Raw genomic sequence first — 15,926 nt, forward strand, 5'->3', positions numbered from 1 at the left:
ACTCCTAGGAATGGTTCATGTATGCTCGATGTAGTAGTGTGTTCTTGGAGAGAACTCCATATTTTGATACACTTTTATGTAAATGGGGAAACATAGATAAATATCTGATCCAAATCCCAGGCTTCTTGCTTTTTCTTCTTTCCCTTCAGCAAAATACATAATAATTCTCAGGCCCCTGCACTTCCCTGGTCCATCCGACGTCTCAGTCTATAGTATTTTTCATTCATCCCTAGTTGTTGTTGTTGTCCGTTCTTTCTTCCACTTGAAAGATTTTTTTTCCCCATGGGGCTGTGATTCTCTGGTGTCTTGAGTCAGCACTGCACATTGTTCTTTATGGTAGTCTGCCAGTGTAGCCATTCTAGCTGTTGGTTGGGCTTGTCTGTAGTTTTGATTGCATAGTTTCACTTTTCTCTCCTTGGAAGGAGACTGTGAGGTTTTGCTTTGATTCTTTTTGTACTGCCATTCTTTTTTCCGCATAAGCAGAAAGAGTGGCCCTAGTGCCATTATTTGTCTTCAACAGCACCACTCAGCTTTATCTTTCTGCTTTTGCTTGCTCCACTCTCGATTTAAATAACGTTATCTGTGCAGATGCAGAAAAGATGGAAGTTTTCAATAAATATTTCTGCTCTGTATTTGGAAAGAAGCAGGATGATATATTCATATCACATGAGGAGGAACTACTTTCCAGTCCGTTAATAATGAAGGGGGTATTGAACAGCATCTGCTAGGGATAAAACAAAAAATGAAAAAACAGCAGACCAAGATAACTTGCACCTGATTCCTAAAAGTTGGTTGAGAAAATCTCTGGCCTGCTAATAAAGTTATTACTTCTCAAAAAGTAGTTGTCAATAGGGAATCATGAAATGGGGGTATTTTGAGTGGGGCTCTGCAGGGATTGATTCCATATGTGATGCTATTCAATATTTCATCAGTGATCTGCAGTAAATATAAAGCCATTGATGGTAAATTGTGGAGAACACATAGTGGCAAATGATGGCAGGACAGCTATACAGAACAATCTGGATCACTAATTCACCTGGGCCCATTCAAACAGAATCTGTTTGAATATAGCCAAATGCAAGGTCATAATCTAGGATTAAAGAGTGCATGCCATACCTACAAAATGGAGGACTGTATCCTGTAAAGCAGAGACTGAAAAAGATCTCTTGGTCAAAGTTGACAAACAACTGAACTGAACATAAATCCCCAGTGCGATGCTGTGGCAAAAAGGCTAACTCAGTCTTTGGATGGATGAACATGGGAGTAAGAAAGTGGTTTTTACCTCTGTATCCAGACTTGGTGAGACTGATACTGGAATACTGCCAGGGCCGGCTCCAGGCACCAGCCGAGCAAGCTCGTGCTTGGGGTGGCAGATTGTACGAGGTGGCATTCCGCCCAATCCTAGGGCGGCACGGACGCTTTTTTTTTTTTGTTCCGCTCTGGCCGCCCTGTAGGGTGCGGCGGCGCGGAGGAGGGGAGCGCCCTGCAGCAAGCCCGGCAGGGCAGCCCGCGTCCTTCCCTCCCAGCCGACCGGAGCGGCGCGGAGCCCTCCCGGCAGGCGGCGCAGCGGTTGGGGCCGCGTGGCAGTGCCCCGCTGAAGCCCTGGCCGCCCCCTTCTCTGTCTCTCCCCCCCCGCTCCTTCCCCCTTACCCCCACTAGCCGGGGCACATCTGCAGCGCAGGGAGTCCCCCTGCACCCTGGCTCCGGCCGCACCGCAGGTTTTTTTTTGTTGTTGTTGTTGTTGTTGCTTGGGGCGGCAAAAATGCCAGAGCCGGCCCTGAATACTGCATCCAGTTCTCATGTCCACATTCTAAAAAGGACGTTGAAATTTTGGAGATGGTGCAGAAAGAGCCATAAAAATGACTTGAGAGGCTGAAGAAATGCTTTACAGTGAGAGATTTAAGGAGCTCAATCTGTTTATCAAAAAGAAGGTTGAGATGGTAACCTGATTAGTGTAATGGGAAGAAAATACCAGGTACTAAAAGGCTGTTTTATTTTTTATCCTATAACATTCTTGGAAAATCTAGCTTAGCTTTAAATATCCAAACTCCTCCTGGTACATAAGGAAGCGGATGAAGAGTGTATGTAAGATTTTAATAGGGTGGGATATAAAATAGAAAATATATAGTGGCATTATCAATGTGATAGTTTTGATTCTTAATGACTTATTTTAGTAAACAGTAATTTCACCTTTAACTGATTTTTTTTCTCTTTATTTTGCAGCTCCAGTTATTAACAGATTTAACAGAAGAGTATCAGGTAAAGTTTCCCTTATTATTTTAATACACTTCTGAAAATATTTTAAATGTGTGCTTATTGAAAGCAATAACTTTCCAGTTTATGTAGCCTGTTAACACTTGTCTGTTGTATTTAGTACATTACATAGTAGTTATTCTATTTAAATAATTGTAATTCTCTCTCTCCATTTATTTATTTTAGAAATCAATAGATTGCAAATTATAGGTTAGTGGGAAAACCTTTCCTGTTAATGACTATCATAACTATAAAGGGAAGGGTAACAGCCCTCCTGTGTACAATACTATAAAATCCCTCCTGGCCAGAGACACCAAAATCTTTTTACCTGTAAAGGGTTAAGAAGTTCAGGTAACCTGGCTGACATCTTGCCCCCTTATTGGTCCTTTGGTCAGGTACTTTCAAATCTTGGTGGGGGGAAGGCTTTTGTTTGTGCTCTTTGTTTTGGGGGTTGTTCGTGCTTGGGACTAAGAGGGACCAGACAACAATCCATGCTCTCCAAATCTTCTGAACAAGTCTCTCATATTTCAAACTTGTAAGTAACAGCCAGGCAAGGCGTGTTAGGTTTATCTTTGTTTTCTCAACTTGTAAATGTTCCTTTTGCTAGAGTGTTTACCTCTGTTTGCTGTAACTTTGAATCTAAGGCTAGAGGGGGTTCCTCTGGGCTCTTTGAATTTGATTACCCTGTAAAGTTATTTTCCATCCTGATTTTACAGAGATGATTTTTACCTTTCTTTCTTTAATTAAAAGCCTTCTTTTTAAGAACCTGATCGATTTTTCCTTGTTTTAAGATCCAAGGGGTTTGGATCGGTGTTCACCGGGGAATTGGTGGAGGAGTCTCTCAAGGCTACCCAGGGAAGGGAGTTAGCACTTGGGAGTGGTGACAGCAAAACCAGATCTAAGCTGGTAGTTAAGCTTAGACGTTTTCATGCAGGTCCCCACATCTGTACCCTAAAGTTCAGAGTGGGGAAGGAACCTTGACAATGCCAATTTCAAGCTTTAAGGCAACTTCAACATTAATAACCATTCAGTCCAGATACATTTGTGAAGACCTATATCACAGAGGCCACAGAAAAGACTCATCTAAGTAGCTCTGGGAATGTTTCAGCTTCTTTTATTTGAATCTGCTGCTATTTCTTCTTGCTAATCTTCTAGATTGCTGTCAGTTTTATCTTTGACCAGAACGCAGAAAGTTAGGCCTTCTCCAATAGACAATTTCTGTCACTTGGTCTAGGTCATCATCTGGGGGCCGTGATCGGCCGAACCTGCCGCGTCAGCAGGTAAATAAAACTGGCCCGGCCCGCCAGGGTGCTTACCCTGGCGAGCCGCGTGCCGAACGTTGCCAACCCCTGTTCTAACCTGAAGAGATGGTTATCTTAAGAGCAGCAGATGCTTGTGCCATGCCTCCAGAGACTGATAATAGCTAAAAATTAGACAGACAGGTGGGTGAGGTAGTATCTTTTATTGGGCCATCTTTTGTTGGTGTGAGAGAGAAGCTTTTGAGCCACACAGAGGAGCCTGAAGAAGAGTTCTCTGTAGCTCGAAAGCTTGTGTCTCTCTCACCAACAAAAATTGGTTCAATAAAAGATATTATCTCACCCGCTTTGTGCCTCTAATATTCTAGGACCAGCACAGCTACAGCTACACTGCCATAGGTAAAAATGTCAGATCTGCAAATTTGTTCAGGAAGCATAATTGATGCATTTGTTCCCAGGCATAGTTCTTCCACATGGTTAAATATTTTGCAACTTTCTCATTTGATTTTACCAGCCTCCCCCCCTTTTTTTTTAAAGTTGACATTGAAAGTGAGTGGTATTGAACCACCAGAAGGTTAAACATTAAAAAAAATGAACTCCACTGTTGTTCCGCCAGAGTACAGCACAAATCATCTTAAATTCTCTTTGATTTTCATTTAACTAAACTTGGATAGTTGTCCAGGAAATTAGTTTAATGTAGTTCTACTTTTAAAAGTACTTTTGTGAAAATGGCATTGTGAGTTCCATGTTCATTATCTGTCAATTATTTCCAGTTCAAATATTCTCCGTTTTTAAATAAAAATGTTTTTTTTCTAATTCACTTGTGCAGATTCAGCCTGAGGTTAGACAGTTGGGATAGTCCTTTCCTGTGATAGTGAATGAGAAGCAAAGATCTTTTAGGACCTTTGTATTTTCACATGTAAAGTCCCCTTGTGACCAAATTATGTCCTCATTTTCACCTAGGCAGCCCTATTAGCCTTCAGTGCAATTCCTCAGGTTCAGTTAAGGGCATGATTTGGAGACAAGGGTGTTTCTGCACATAAGGAAGTGGGCCATAATCAGAGCTTTTTAATTCATGTAAATTATTTTGACACTAGCACATTTTACTATTGCAGTGGTGAATTTGGAGGGACAGTGACAACTCGTTAAAGCACCTTATTGGTGTGGTCTCAAGGCATTTTACATTAACGTAAATATTAAAGTAATCCATCCTGAGAACTAATAATTGTTTAAAAGCAATTAAATCAAAAATGTAAATGAGAAAATGGAGCTATTCCAGATGTCCAAAGGCTGTGAGCTCCATAGTGTAGGGGCAGAATGGCTATACTATAACAAAATTGCCAACACTCACCCCTTTCACTTGGGTTGACAGCAGGATTCAAACTTGAGTCTGTCAAAGCTGAAAACACAAGCCTCTACAGCATGAATTAAAAGAGTGACTCCTCCAGCTAGTAGCTTTAGTAGGTTCTTATTTTATGTGGAGCAGTCACTAGCAGGGGACAGAGATACACTGAGCTAGACAGGATAATGGAGACTGTGCTAGGTGGGTGATAGCTAAGAACTTAAGAATGGCTGTACTGGGTCAGAGCAATGGTCTATCTAGCCTGTCCTCTAACAGTGGCCAATGAACAGAAAAGGGCAATTATTGATTGATCCATCCTGTGTCGTCCACTCCCAGTTTCTGGCAATTAGAAGTTTAGGACACCCAGAGCATGGGGTTCTTCTTCGAGTAATTGCTCATATCGATTCCAATTAGGTGTGCACGTGCCACGTGCGCAGTCGTCGGAAAGTTTTTCCCCTAGCAGAACCCGTCGGGTCGGCTGTGGAGCCCCCTGGAGTGGCGCCTTCATGGTGCTCAATATATGACCCTGCCGGCCCGGCGCCTCCTCAGTTCCTTCTTGCTGGTTACTCCGACAGAGGGGAAGGCGGGCGGGTTTGGAATGGATCTGAGCAACACATCTTGAAGAACATCAGTTACAAGAAGGCAAATAACCATCTGCTAACATGCAAAAATCGGAGAAATGTCTTGTCACAGTTCAAAGCAACTGCATCTGTTTCCCCCCCTTCGTGGTTCAGCAAGGGCACCAACTCTCAGGCTTCTGGTTCCTGGGCTCTTGCCTTTCTTGGGTGGAGAGCTGTATCTCTCTCCTGCCTGACTGGGGCATTTCCAGACTGAACAGCTTCCTGCCTTCACTGAGTTAGTCCTAGCAAAAGACAGTCTGCCTAAGCACACCTGCTTCACTTCTCTCTTCAGGGATGGTACAGTGTTATTGCTGCAGTTATCAATTACTACACACCCCTCTGTGGATCGGAGGTTCTGTCCATTTGCTGGATCAGAACAAAAAGCCCCGAGCCTGTTTAAAACCATGCTATTTATCCAAAAATCTTTGATTTGTGTGTGGTCACTGGAAAATACTGAGTGGGTCTTTTAACTGTCCTCCTCCCCATCAGACAAACAGTACCCCTCCACCCATGGCAAAGCTTCAAAGGCTGCGTCCGTAGGTGTGGGTTTGCTATCGCCTCCTCTCCAGTACTTCCTAGGAATTCCACTTCATGCATACTGTCCAATACATCAATTGTGTCTGCTGTATTGTTCAACCTAAGTCTTTTGACATTTATATTCTCTCTCTGAGATTGCATTAATCCTTCCTCCTCCTAAACAAGTTATATACAATCCCACAATAGTGCACAAGCAATACAGTTGACCCCAAAGATATTAAATGTAATTCAATAAAATTTAACTTAATTCCATAAGGTTTGCCCAGGATATTGTATGGTACAATCATATCTGTCACATGTCTCATTTTAGCAACAACTCATTAGCCCTGGCAGTTGGAGGCCAGGTGTCTCACAGTGGCCCACTGACTCTACCTCTCTGGGCAATGCTAAGGAGGAAAGTGCAGATATAACCATTCCCCTCTATCCTGCCCGCCCCCCGCAAAGGTGCTAAGCCCTGCTGATCCATTCTCTGTCCCCTTCTCCAGGATGAAGCACAAGCTGCAGGTGCCGGTATGGCTCCAGCTGCAGGATGTGGCCCTTTGTGCTTGAAGGATCAGGCTCGACGTTAGCAAACTGTTCTAACTTAAGGTTTTGTAAAGGTTGTTTGTGACCATATTTGTAACAATTCAGGAAGGTTTTATCGATAGTGTTCCAAAGCTTTCTATGGAGATGGACTTTCGTGGATGTTTATAAAGATGGTCCGAACCTCCTTCTCTCCCGCCCCCTCCCCTCGCCGGGCATGTCCCACTCTGGTCCTCTGAGAGAAGCTAGCATGAGCTAAGCCACTGCCTCCATCTACCTGTGACAGGAGCGGGAGATGGGAGGGGAAAAGTGCTGATCGACTTTCAAGTGGTAGTGGCCTGAGCATTGCAGAGCCAGTCTAGTTTTGCACCAAGGAGGTGGGGAGCAGGGTCTGCACCTTCTTTATCGCAGTACCACTTCCTGCCCCCTGCAGCTCTGCACTTTCTGACCCTCTGACCTTCTCCACACACTCGAGCTGCCGCCTGCCCTCATGGAGTAGTGCCCCCTTAGGGCTCCCATTACTGCTGGTGATGGATGGGGAGAGTGAGCCACTTCCTGTTTTGCCTTGACACCCAGACCTGCCAGTCCAAGGATGTGTTATGAAGCATGGGGAAGGGGGCAACTGCCCTCCCCGCACCCTATCTTAATGCCCACCACCCCCATGTTTAGTCTGGAGAGAGTCTTGAAGAGATGTATAGGGAGGAAAGGGAGCCTATCTGCTTTGCAAATATATAGGCTATCTCCAATTCTTATGCCTCTTTCCCTTGTCTCCATGTAGGTTTTCCTTCCCATTCCACCCATCTTCCCGTGTAGTTTCCTCCTTTCTCCATGGGGTAGGGAAGGGTCTTTTAGGCACAGGGAGGAAGTAAGCACATTTGGGAGGTAGTTAGTATGGGAGAAGTGGGGTCCGTCCCTATGCAGTTTGCAAGTTACACAGGAATGTCTGTCACTGAGAATTCTTAAATATTTTTAAAACCTGAGGCAATTCCCAGGCAATTAAAACAAACCAAATAAAACACCGTTTTATAAACTCTAATTAACATTGCAAATATCAGTGACTTAGGCAAAAACATTTAAGATAATGTTAAAATATTTACTATAAACCAGGGGTTCTCAACTTTTATCTTTCTGAGGCCCCCCCAATATGCTATAAAAACTCCATAGCCCACCTGTGCCGCCACAACTGGTTTTCTGCATATAAAAGCCAGGGCTGACATTAAGGGGTAGAAAGCAGGGCAATTGCCTCGGGCCCCACACCACAGCGGGCCCCACAAAGCTTAAGTTGCTCAGGCTTCAACTTCAACCCCAGGTGGCAGAGCTCAGGGCCCTGGGCTTCAGCTCTGCACAGCGGGGCTTTGGCTTCCTGTCCTGGGCTCCAGTGAGTCTCACACTGGCCCTGCTTGGTGGACCCGCTGAAACCTGCTCGTGGCTCCCCAGGGGGCTCCGGGCCCCTGTTTGAGAACTGCTGCTATAAACCAAACTAAACCAATAAAATAATAAATAAAGTTCCCTATGTTCATTGCTGATCCCCTTAGCAGTAATATCCAGAGAATTTGCTTATCCATTGTCATTGGATCCACTGATGTCAAGGGTTTCTGTGGTGGGAAACTTAGCTTGCCCATCTTCCCCATCTCCTCCCCCATCCAAGAACAGCTACTTCAGACCACATCACAAGGAAAGCTAAAAGGGTTGTATCTTCTTTCCATTGCTGAAAGTCTCAGCTCTGTCCTGGATGCCAACACTTCAGTTTCTCCCTTCCTCAAACAACTTCTACAATATGGTCGTGTTACTACACAAATCTGGCATATTGAAAACTTGGCAGCAGTGTGAAATAAACTGAATTTAATATCAGTCTACACAAGCAAAGCTATACTCACTGAATGTCTGTTCATACTTAATTCATTTTCATATTTAATTCAGCAAAATTTCCATTTTGGAATATCCCTGAATCTGCTTCAGAAATTCTAGTTTGAATGGAGTGCTGCAGAAATGTATTAAGGGCCTTAATACAGAAGTTAGGTCCAGCTTGTTGCTGAGCAGATTGGTGGCCTTGATTATATGAACTAATTACCTCTGGTCACATTGAAAAACTGTTCTTGGATTTATTTTAACTTAACACAATTTTGTTTGATACTGAAACTAAAATTCCTCCAGTTTGATCTAGGTGAAAAGAGAAAATCTTTGTATTCTTAAGGCCAAGATAAAATATATAAATCGGGATGCATTTGCATTGCTTTAGAGTACTATAGCCATGATAAGATGATGACCTTCCATTCCAACCTGACATTTGATGAATCATTTAACTTTCAGTCTGTAAGACTTAGACCCACACAAGTTTATTGTTTGACTGGTAATCCTAGTTTATGCTTCATCGGCACACACTACAAAGAGTTAGCCGCAAGTAACTATGGAACCCTTGTGAAAAAACCGTATTCACCAGTGTTGTTTTTAAATGTCAAGGTAACCGAAGTACAACTTTTGTCTTTTGCCTTTGTATGTTCTGAAAAATGAATCAAACTACTGGTAGCTCTGTTAGCAGAGTAGGCAAAAATAGCTTTTCTTGTAAATAATTATACACACTACATAGAATTTTATTGAGTATTGTGACAAAGCTCTGTCCTTGTCTCTGTGGGTCCTGCGTTTCCTGGCGGATTTCGCTAGCCTGAGAGGCTCACTGTGACCCTCCACATAGCCCTTCTCTCTCTAGAGACAGGGGTCACAGCCTACTGAGCCATTCTCATCATAAGCCAGCAAGGGAGGTGAGGAGAAACGATCCTCCCTCACACAGTCTCTGTTGTCTCCCAGTCTGTGATTAATCGGGGGGCGGGGGGAGGAGAGAGCCCGGGCCTGCCCTCTACTCCGGGCTCCAGCCCAGGGACCCTAATAGTATCAGCTATGGTAGCTGACCTTTTAGAAACAGGACAGTACAATTCCCTGGGCTACTTCCCCACAGCAGCCCACACTTCCTCAAGCTCCACTTCACCCTTATCTCAGGGCCTCGTTCCTTGTGCCTGTTATGGTGTGTACTGCTCAGTCTCTCCAACAGCACAACTTCCTCCCACAGCTCCTGACATGCGCGCCCACCTGACTAACTGGGAGGTTTTTAACTAGTTTCAGACAGCCCCTGATTGGCTTCAGGTGTCCCAATCAACCTAGCTGTCTCCACTGCTTTCTGGAAGGATCTTAATTGGCCCCAGGTATCTTGATTAACCTGGAGCAACTGCCATTTGGTTACCATGGTAACAGGGATTTGTTTAGCCTGGGGCTAACATACTTGTTTCTCACTACTTTCCTATAGCCATCTGGCCTTGCCCCGTCACAGTATTAAGATGTCTTGCGTAGTATAAAATGGTATAGTTTTGATCTTCGGAAAACAAAGTAGCTCATGAGACTTTTCTGCTGATATTTTGAAATTTTGATGGAATGGAAATGTCAGCATTTGATTTTGTAAATCAGATGCTTCTCTGCTCCCTCACAAACAACTCTTGGTTTCCATTTACTGGGCTTCCATCCTAAAGCCAGTACTTACGACTGCCAGTTATTAAAGAAACCGGCTTCAATGAAATAGCTTGCTTATTGTAACTGTGGTTGTTTATTGTTGCTTAAATCTGATGGTGTTAATTTTTCATATTCATATTGAATCATTACATAACGCTTCTTCCTTTCTGTGGCAGTTGTAGAGCTGATAGTTGTGAGGATAGAAAACATAAAATCATTACTGATAAAGTTTGCAGAAGACACAATCAGCAGAACATGAGCTCCCGGTTGATGCTGTGGCCAAAATTGCTAATACGATCCTGGGATGTGGACACAGGAATCACGAGTAGGAGTGAGAGGTTATTTTACTTCCGTATTTGACACTGGTGTGACCTCTGCTGAGATACTATGTCCAGTTCTGGTGTCCATAATTCAAGAAAGAAATAGCAACTCTGTCACAGCAATATTGTCTGGAGACATCAAATGCATCCATCCACCATCAAGATGATAGAGATCAGACCATAACCAGATTACATGGTGTTTGCTCCTGAGCTCCACAGGGGCACGATGGGGAGCTCAAGAAGCCCCAAGGATAAAGATGTAAGTTAACCTCCCATGATCACAATGTATCCTGTTGTAACAAAGGAGGATCTTTCATTTAATATGGCTGTTTTGAGGGGCATGTGAGAGCTTATCCAGAGAAACTAGGGGATGCAGATCTGAGTTGTCTATCTGCCAAGAAATGTGCCATCGATCCAAAGTGTGGTCATGTGCCTCCTGTTGCTGCTGTTCCTTAGAAAGGTCATATCTGATATACTGTCTGAGAGGCTCAACTATTCCAGAGAAGGAGCCTTTTGGGCATTTTTGGCAGCGTTTTTGGTGACATTTTGAGATGAAATTGTGAAGTAAGCTGTTTTCATAGTTGGCTGCATGCAGTAATGCAGCCAGAGCCATGCCTTTACGCCTAATTGCCATGGAGCAATGCCAGCCAGGACCGGAAGGCTGGTGATTGGAGTTGTCCAGGTCATACCAGTGGTGATATGAAGGGGAGAGTTGATAGTTGAGTCCAACTTGCCACAATGATGACTGGAGCTCCGTTCTGCTGCACAGTATTCAGCATGTGTAATAATTAGGGCATTGGTAGATGTCCATAAAGTAGCTGCACTAGTCCCCCATGAGTTGCCAGCAAACCAGCAGAGGAGTCTGACTCTCGAGTGGATTTTAGTGCATGTCGTCTTGATGTGCTGTCAAAAAAGGACAGAGATCTGTCAAGATTTATCCCCAAAATAAGGAGGGTACAGTTAAAAAATGATTGGCTAATTGTTTTGAAGGCCTAGCAACTGTCAATGAGCTAATCAGTTGGTGAGATGGAAACAAGTTGACATTGTCTTTAGTGAGTTTAGTTTAGGTTGCCACTTTGAGAAGTACTTGGCCAAGGTATCAAGATCAGATGACAGACAGGATTCCAGCTCCTCAAAGCTCCTTCTGGATATTGCCAGGAAGTGTCCACAAACTTAGTTGCAGAGGTTGACAGGAGGTCAGCGCATGCATAGATGGATAGATAAATAAAATGTGTGTGTATATATGTTTTATCTGGCATGTTGGAAGAATGGGGGGTGCCGGTAAGTGAAAAATGCCAGTTTAAGATGGAGTGAGTTTGGGTGTGGGAGAGGGCTCAAGGCAGTGGGTTGGGGTGCAGGGTATTGGATCGGGGCGGGGGGCGCTCACCTTGGGCGGCTCCCCACAAGCAGCGACCTGTCCCGGCTGCTCCTAGGTGGAGGTGAGGCAGGCAGCCCTGTGTGCTACCTCCGCCCAGAGGCGCTGCCCCTGCAATTTCCATTGGCCACGGTTTCCAAAAGGTGGTAGCTATGTTGATGGGAGAAGCCCTTTTGTTGACATCGTGCTGTCTACCTCAGGAGTTTGGTTGGTATAACTGTGTCGCTCAGGGGTATGGATTTTCCACATCCTTGAGCAACGTAGTTCTACCGACACGAGTCTGTAGTGTAGACCCAGCCTGAAAGAAGGACAGAGTTTGAAAGAGCCAGCCACAACCTTCATCTTGATGCAGTGAAGGAGGTGAAACATAGTGGCAGGACTTAAAAGTATGTGAGTGAGAGCGTGGTCAGAATGCTGGGCAAGAACAGATGATTTTTCGTGGCTGTCACGTATGAACTAGAGGGGTATAATGCTGGTGTCAAATGGCCAGAGAGGAATAGCTTGCAGTAATCAAAATGGAAAATGAGGGGCTGAATGAGGGTTTTAGTTGTAGGGATAGAAAGAAAATGATGACTCTTGGAGGTATTTGTGGAGGAAGAAGTGGTGGGACTTGGACATAGCTTGGATGTGTGAGTAATAGAAAAGGAGTCAAAGATAATGATCAGGTTATGGTATTGATAAGGAGAAAGGGTGATGATGAGAGGGGTTGTGAAGAGGATTAGGAAGGGAAGATTAGTGCAGTTCTGGCAATGTTAAGTTTTAACTGATGGTCAGATATTCAAGAGGGCATGTTAGAGAGACAAGATAAGATGCAGGACTGAATGGAAGGAGAAAAGTCTAGGAATCTATATGTGGATTTTTGAGTCAGCAGAGCAGAGATGATAGTTGGAGCCATGTGAGTAGATGAGATTACTTAAAGACATCTTTGAAGCAGACAGTTTAACTGTTGGGAAACACTTCATAAGAAGTAGAAGACTTCAGAAGCAGTGAATGAACAGTACTTGTGCACAACACAAACTGGGATGTTGAATGCTTCCTGTTTCACAAATATGAACAGACAAATAACATGTTGCATACATAGACCAATTTAAAATGCTAAATTTCCAAGTACTATAATATATTATTTATCCCTTTGCTTCAAGGTGATTCTTAAAGATCAGAGAATAAATTGACTGCATGTCCTCTGCAGTCAGTCTCCTTGGTCATTTGTGTCATGATCTCATCCATCAGCAATGGAGAGAAGAACTTTAAAAAACAAGAAGATATGATTATAAAATGACAAAAATTACTAGGAGACTCATGGAAAGAGGAGCTCCCACAGAAATGTTAATATCTGAAACTACTTTAAACTCATTTTAAAAAAACATTTTCAAATTGATGTCCCTTGTAAAAATGTGAAATTTACAGTGGAAGCTAGTGTGCAGACATGGGAAAATTTACTTTGTAATAATTATCATTTTTAACTTTTCTAAAGTACCCAGAAACATTAGTTGAAATCATCCTCTTGGCTGTATGAGGACGTAGGACTGGAAGGGACCTCCTGAGTCATCCAGGTCAGTACCCTGCTATCACAGGCATCCCTGTCATATGATGCCACTTCTATCCTTCACAAGGAAATAACTCTGTCCAGAGGGGGACACATTACTAAATATCCCTGTCCAGAATAATCTATATTACAAGTTTCTAGGATTGTCGCTCTGTGTGTTACCTGAGGCCTGTTGTGTCTGTAGAGTCAGTGTGAAGTGATGGAAACGGCTGCAGGTCTCGTCAAGGGCTCTCTTTGCTCAGAGTTTCAACAGGTTGACTGGTCACTAAGCTTTACGGTCTGTCACCATGCAATTTTTAAATTCTCAGCCATTCTGACTTTACGAATTACACCTATGCAGGGTACATGCATGTATTTATGCCATACCAAGAATTGTAGACCACTGTGATATCAGAGGTAAGTCAACCAGTCACCATTCTTACTCTACACTAGTTGTATGATGGAGACTGTGCAGATGGTGGTTTAGTTGGCCCAAATGCCACTTTCTCAAAACCACCCATCCAGCAACACAACCAGCACACACACTAACTCCAAACACACAGTGTCGCTCATGGCAGCACACACCCCTCTGCCCAAATCTGCACAACTCTCCCAGCACAACACAGTCCACACACAAATCAACACAACCAGTACATACAGTAACCCCAAATGCACATAGCCCCTCACTGCAGCACACACCCCTTATTCACCACCCACACAAATCAACACAAAATGCCCCAGAACAACTCCTCTCCTCCGGATGCAAATCAACACAGCCAGCACACACAGTAACTCCCAAACCTGCATAGCCCCTCACCACAGCACATACGATTTATTCACTATCTGCACAAATAATACCAGTCTCTCAGTACAACCCCCCTCCCATGTAAGTCAACAGAAATCTCCCAGCACATCACACCACTCACCCACTATCACTCATACTTACCATAAAACCCTTTACTTGAATGGCAAAGCTGTGGGTCACCACTAGTACATTATATAATCACATATACCACATCTGTGGTGGTATGACAGTCACATTATAAAATGTATAGCTGTGTGATAAACTGCATTTAGCATACTTAGGACCCTATTACATTCACGGTCATGAATAATGTGTCATGGATCATGAAATCTGGTCTCCCCTGTGAAATCTGACTATTGTAGGGGGGTTGCCGTATTGCCATCCTTACTTCTGCGCTGCCTTCAGAGCTGACTGGCCAGAGTGCAGTGGCTTCTGGCCAGGTGCCCAGCTCTGAAGGCAATGCCACCGCCGGCAGCAGTGCAGAAGTTAGGGTGGCATGATATGAGGGGGTTGGCACTTTGGGGGGGGTCCAGAGCCAGAGTTATGGGTGGGCAACCCCCCAGGGCGCTGTGGTCAAAGTCTGCTGCCCCCCACCCCCTTCACACAGCCAGCCCAAGGCCCCTTTAACTTCCAAGTGCTGGGCCCGGAGCTGGGGAGGGCTAGGGCTGGAGTGCCCCTGCATGGGCGCTCCTGGGGCAGGTCTCATCCGTCTCCGGGAACCTCTCCCAGCTGCAGGAAGCTCTGCAGCTGCTGACCGGGAGCCCAGCTCTGAAGGCAGTGCTGCTGCTAGCAGCGGCGCTGCCTTCAGAGCTGGGCTCCTGGCTAGCAGCCGCCGCTCTCTGGCTGCCTGGCTCTGAAGGCAGTTCTGCCGCCTCCTGCAGCTCAGAAGTAAGGATGGCAATACCGTGACCCCCTACAGTTGCCTTGGTTGCGACCCCTTCATTATCCCCTTTTGGATTGGGACCCCCATGGTTACAAAACTGTGAAATTTCAGATTTAAATATATGAAACTCTGAAATTTAAGATTTAAAAAAAAAAAAAATCCTATGACCATGAAATTTACCAAAATGGACCATGAATTTGGTAGGGCCCTAACATGCTGCTTTGACTACCTCATCTACACTGTACCCACTAATCAGTCTCTTCTGAGATGGCTTCCAAAATCCCAAACCTTGCAGCAGCTTCATCTGAGTATATGTATTTTAATATATATCTATTTAATTTAAAACTCACTAGCCATAAAATGGTTTTCTTCTTTTCATAAATGTGGAATTCTTCTCCTCTCTCTCTCTCCCTTCAGTTCCTTTGGCTCTAAGCTTATGAGGGCAGTATTCTGTGATGGACCATTGATAGGTTTAAGGTCTGATATCTGGTCTTTCCAATGACATATTGCACTTGCGTCTTGCCCTGGAAGATCATGAGATATAATGTGATGCTTTCTCAGAGTGCCTAGGACTGAAAGTCACCTTGTTACCCCCTGCTTCCAGCAAGAGGAAGACTTGCTGGTGCTTAACTGGGTGTCGGTTCCTTGACACCACCAGTCTGTTAACCACACAAACAATCTCATCAGAGCTCTGCCAGCTCTTACTTAAAACTTGCAGGGTAATAGGTGCACCCAAGCCCTCTTGAAACATTACTCTGCAGTGTAAAACCATTAATTAAGGGGAGAGGGATAGCATTGGCCTGCTAAACCCAGGGTTGTGAGTTCAATCCTTGAGCGGGCCACTTAGGGATCTGGGGCAAAATCAGTACTTGGTCCTGCTAGTGAAGGCAGGGGGCTGGACTCGATGACCTTTCAGGGTCCCTTCCAGCTCTAGGAGATAGGATATCTCCATTATACCTTAATGACTAGACACTCTCAGAAATTACCAGG

At 44.4% G+C, this 15,926-nt stretch overlaps 1 protein-coding gene across 1 annotated transcript in view; it reads left to right on the forward strand.

The window, feature by feature from the left end:
* Nucleotides 1-15,926, forward strand: part of PRKAR2A (protein kinase cAMP-dependent type II regulatory subunit alpha) — a 119,652-nt gene that overhangs the window by 42,759 nt on the left and 60,967 nt on the right. The window contains exon 2 of the mRNA XM_026650216.1: nt 2,224-2,259. Within this exon, the coding sequence (XP_026506001.1) occupies nt 2,224-2,259 (36 nt within the window). The remainder of the gene's footprint in view (nt 1-2,223; nt 2,260-15,926) is intronic.

Source organism: Terrapene carolina, unplaced genomic scaffold, assembly GCF_002925995.2.
Source record: "Terrapene carolina triunguis isolate 2854851 unplaced genomic scaffold, T_m_triunguis-2.0 Scaffold89, whole genome shotgun sequence".
Classification (NCBI taxonomy): Eukaryota; Metazoa; Chordata; order Testudines; family Emydidae; genus Terrapene; species Terrapene triunguis.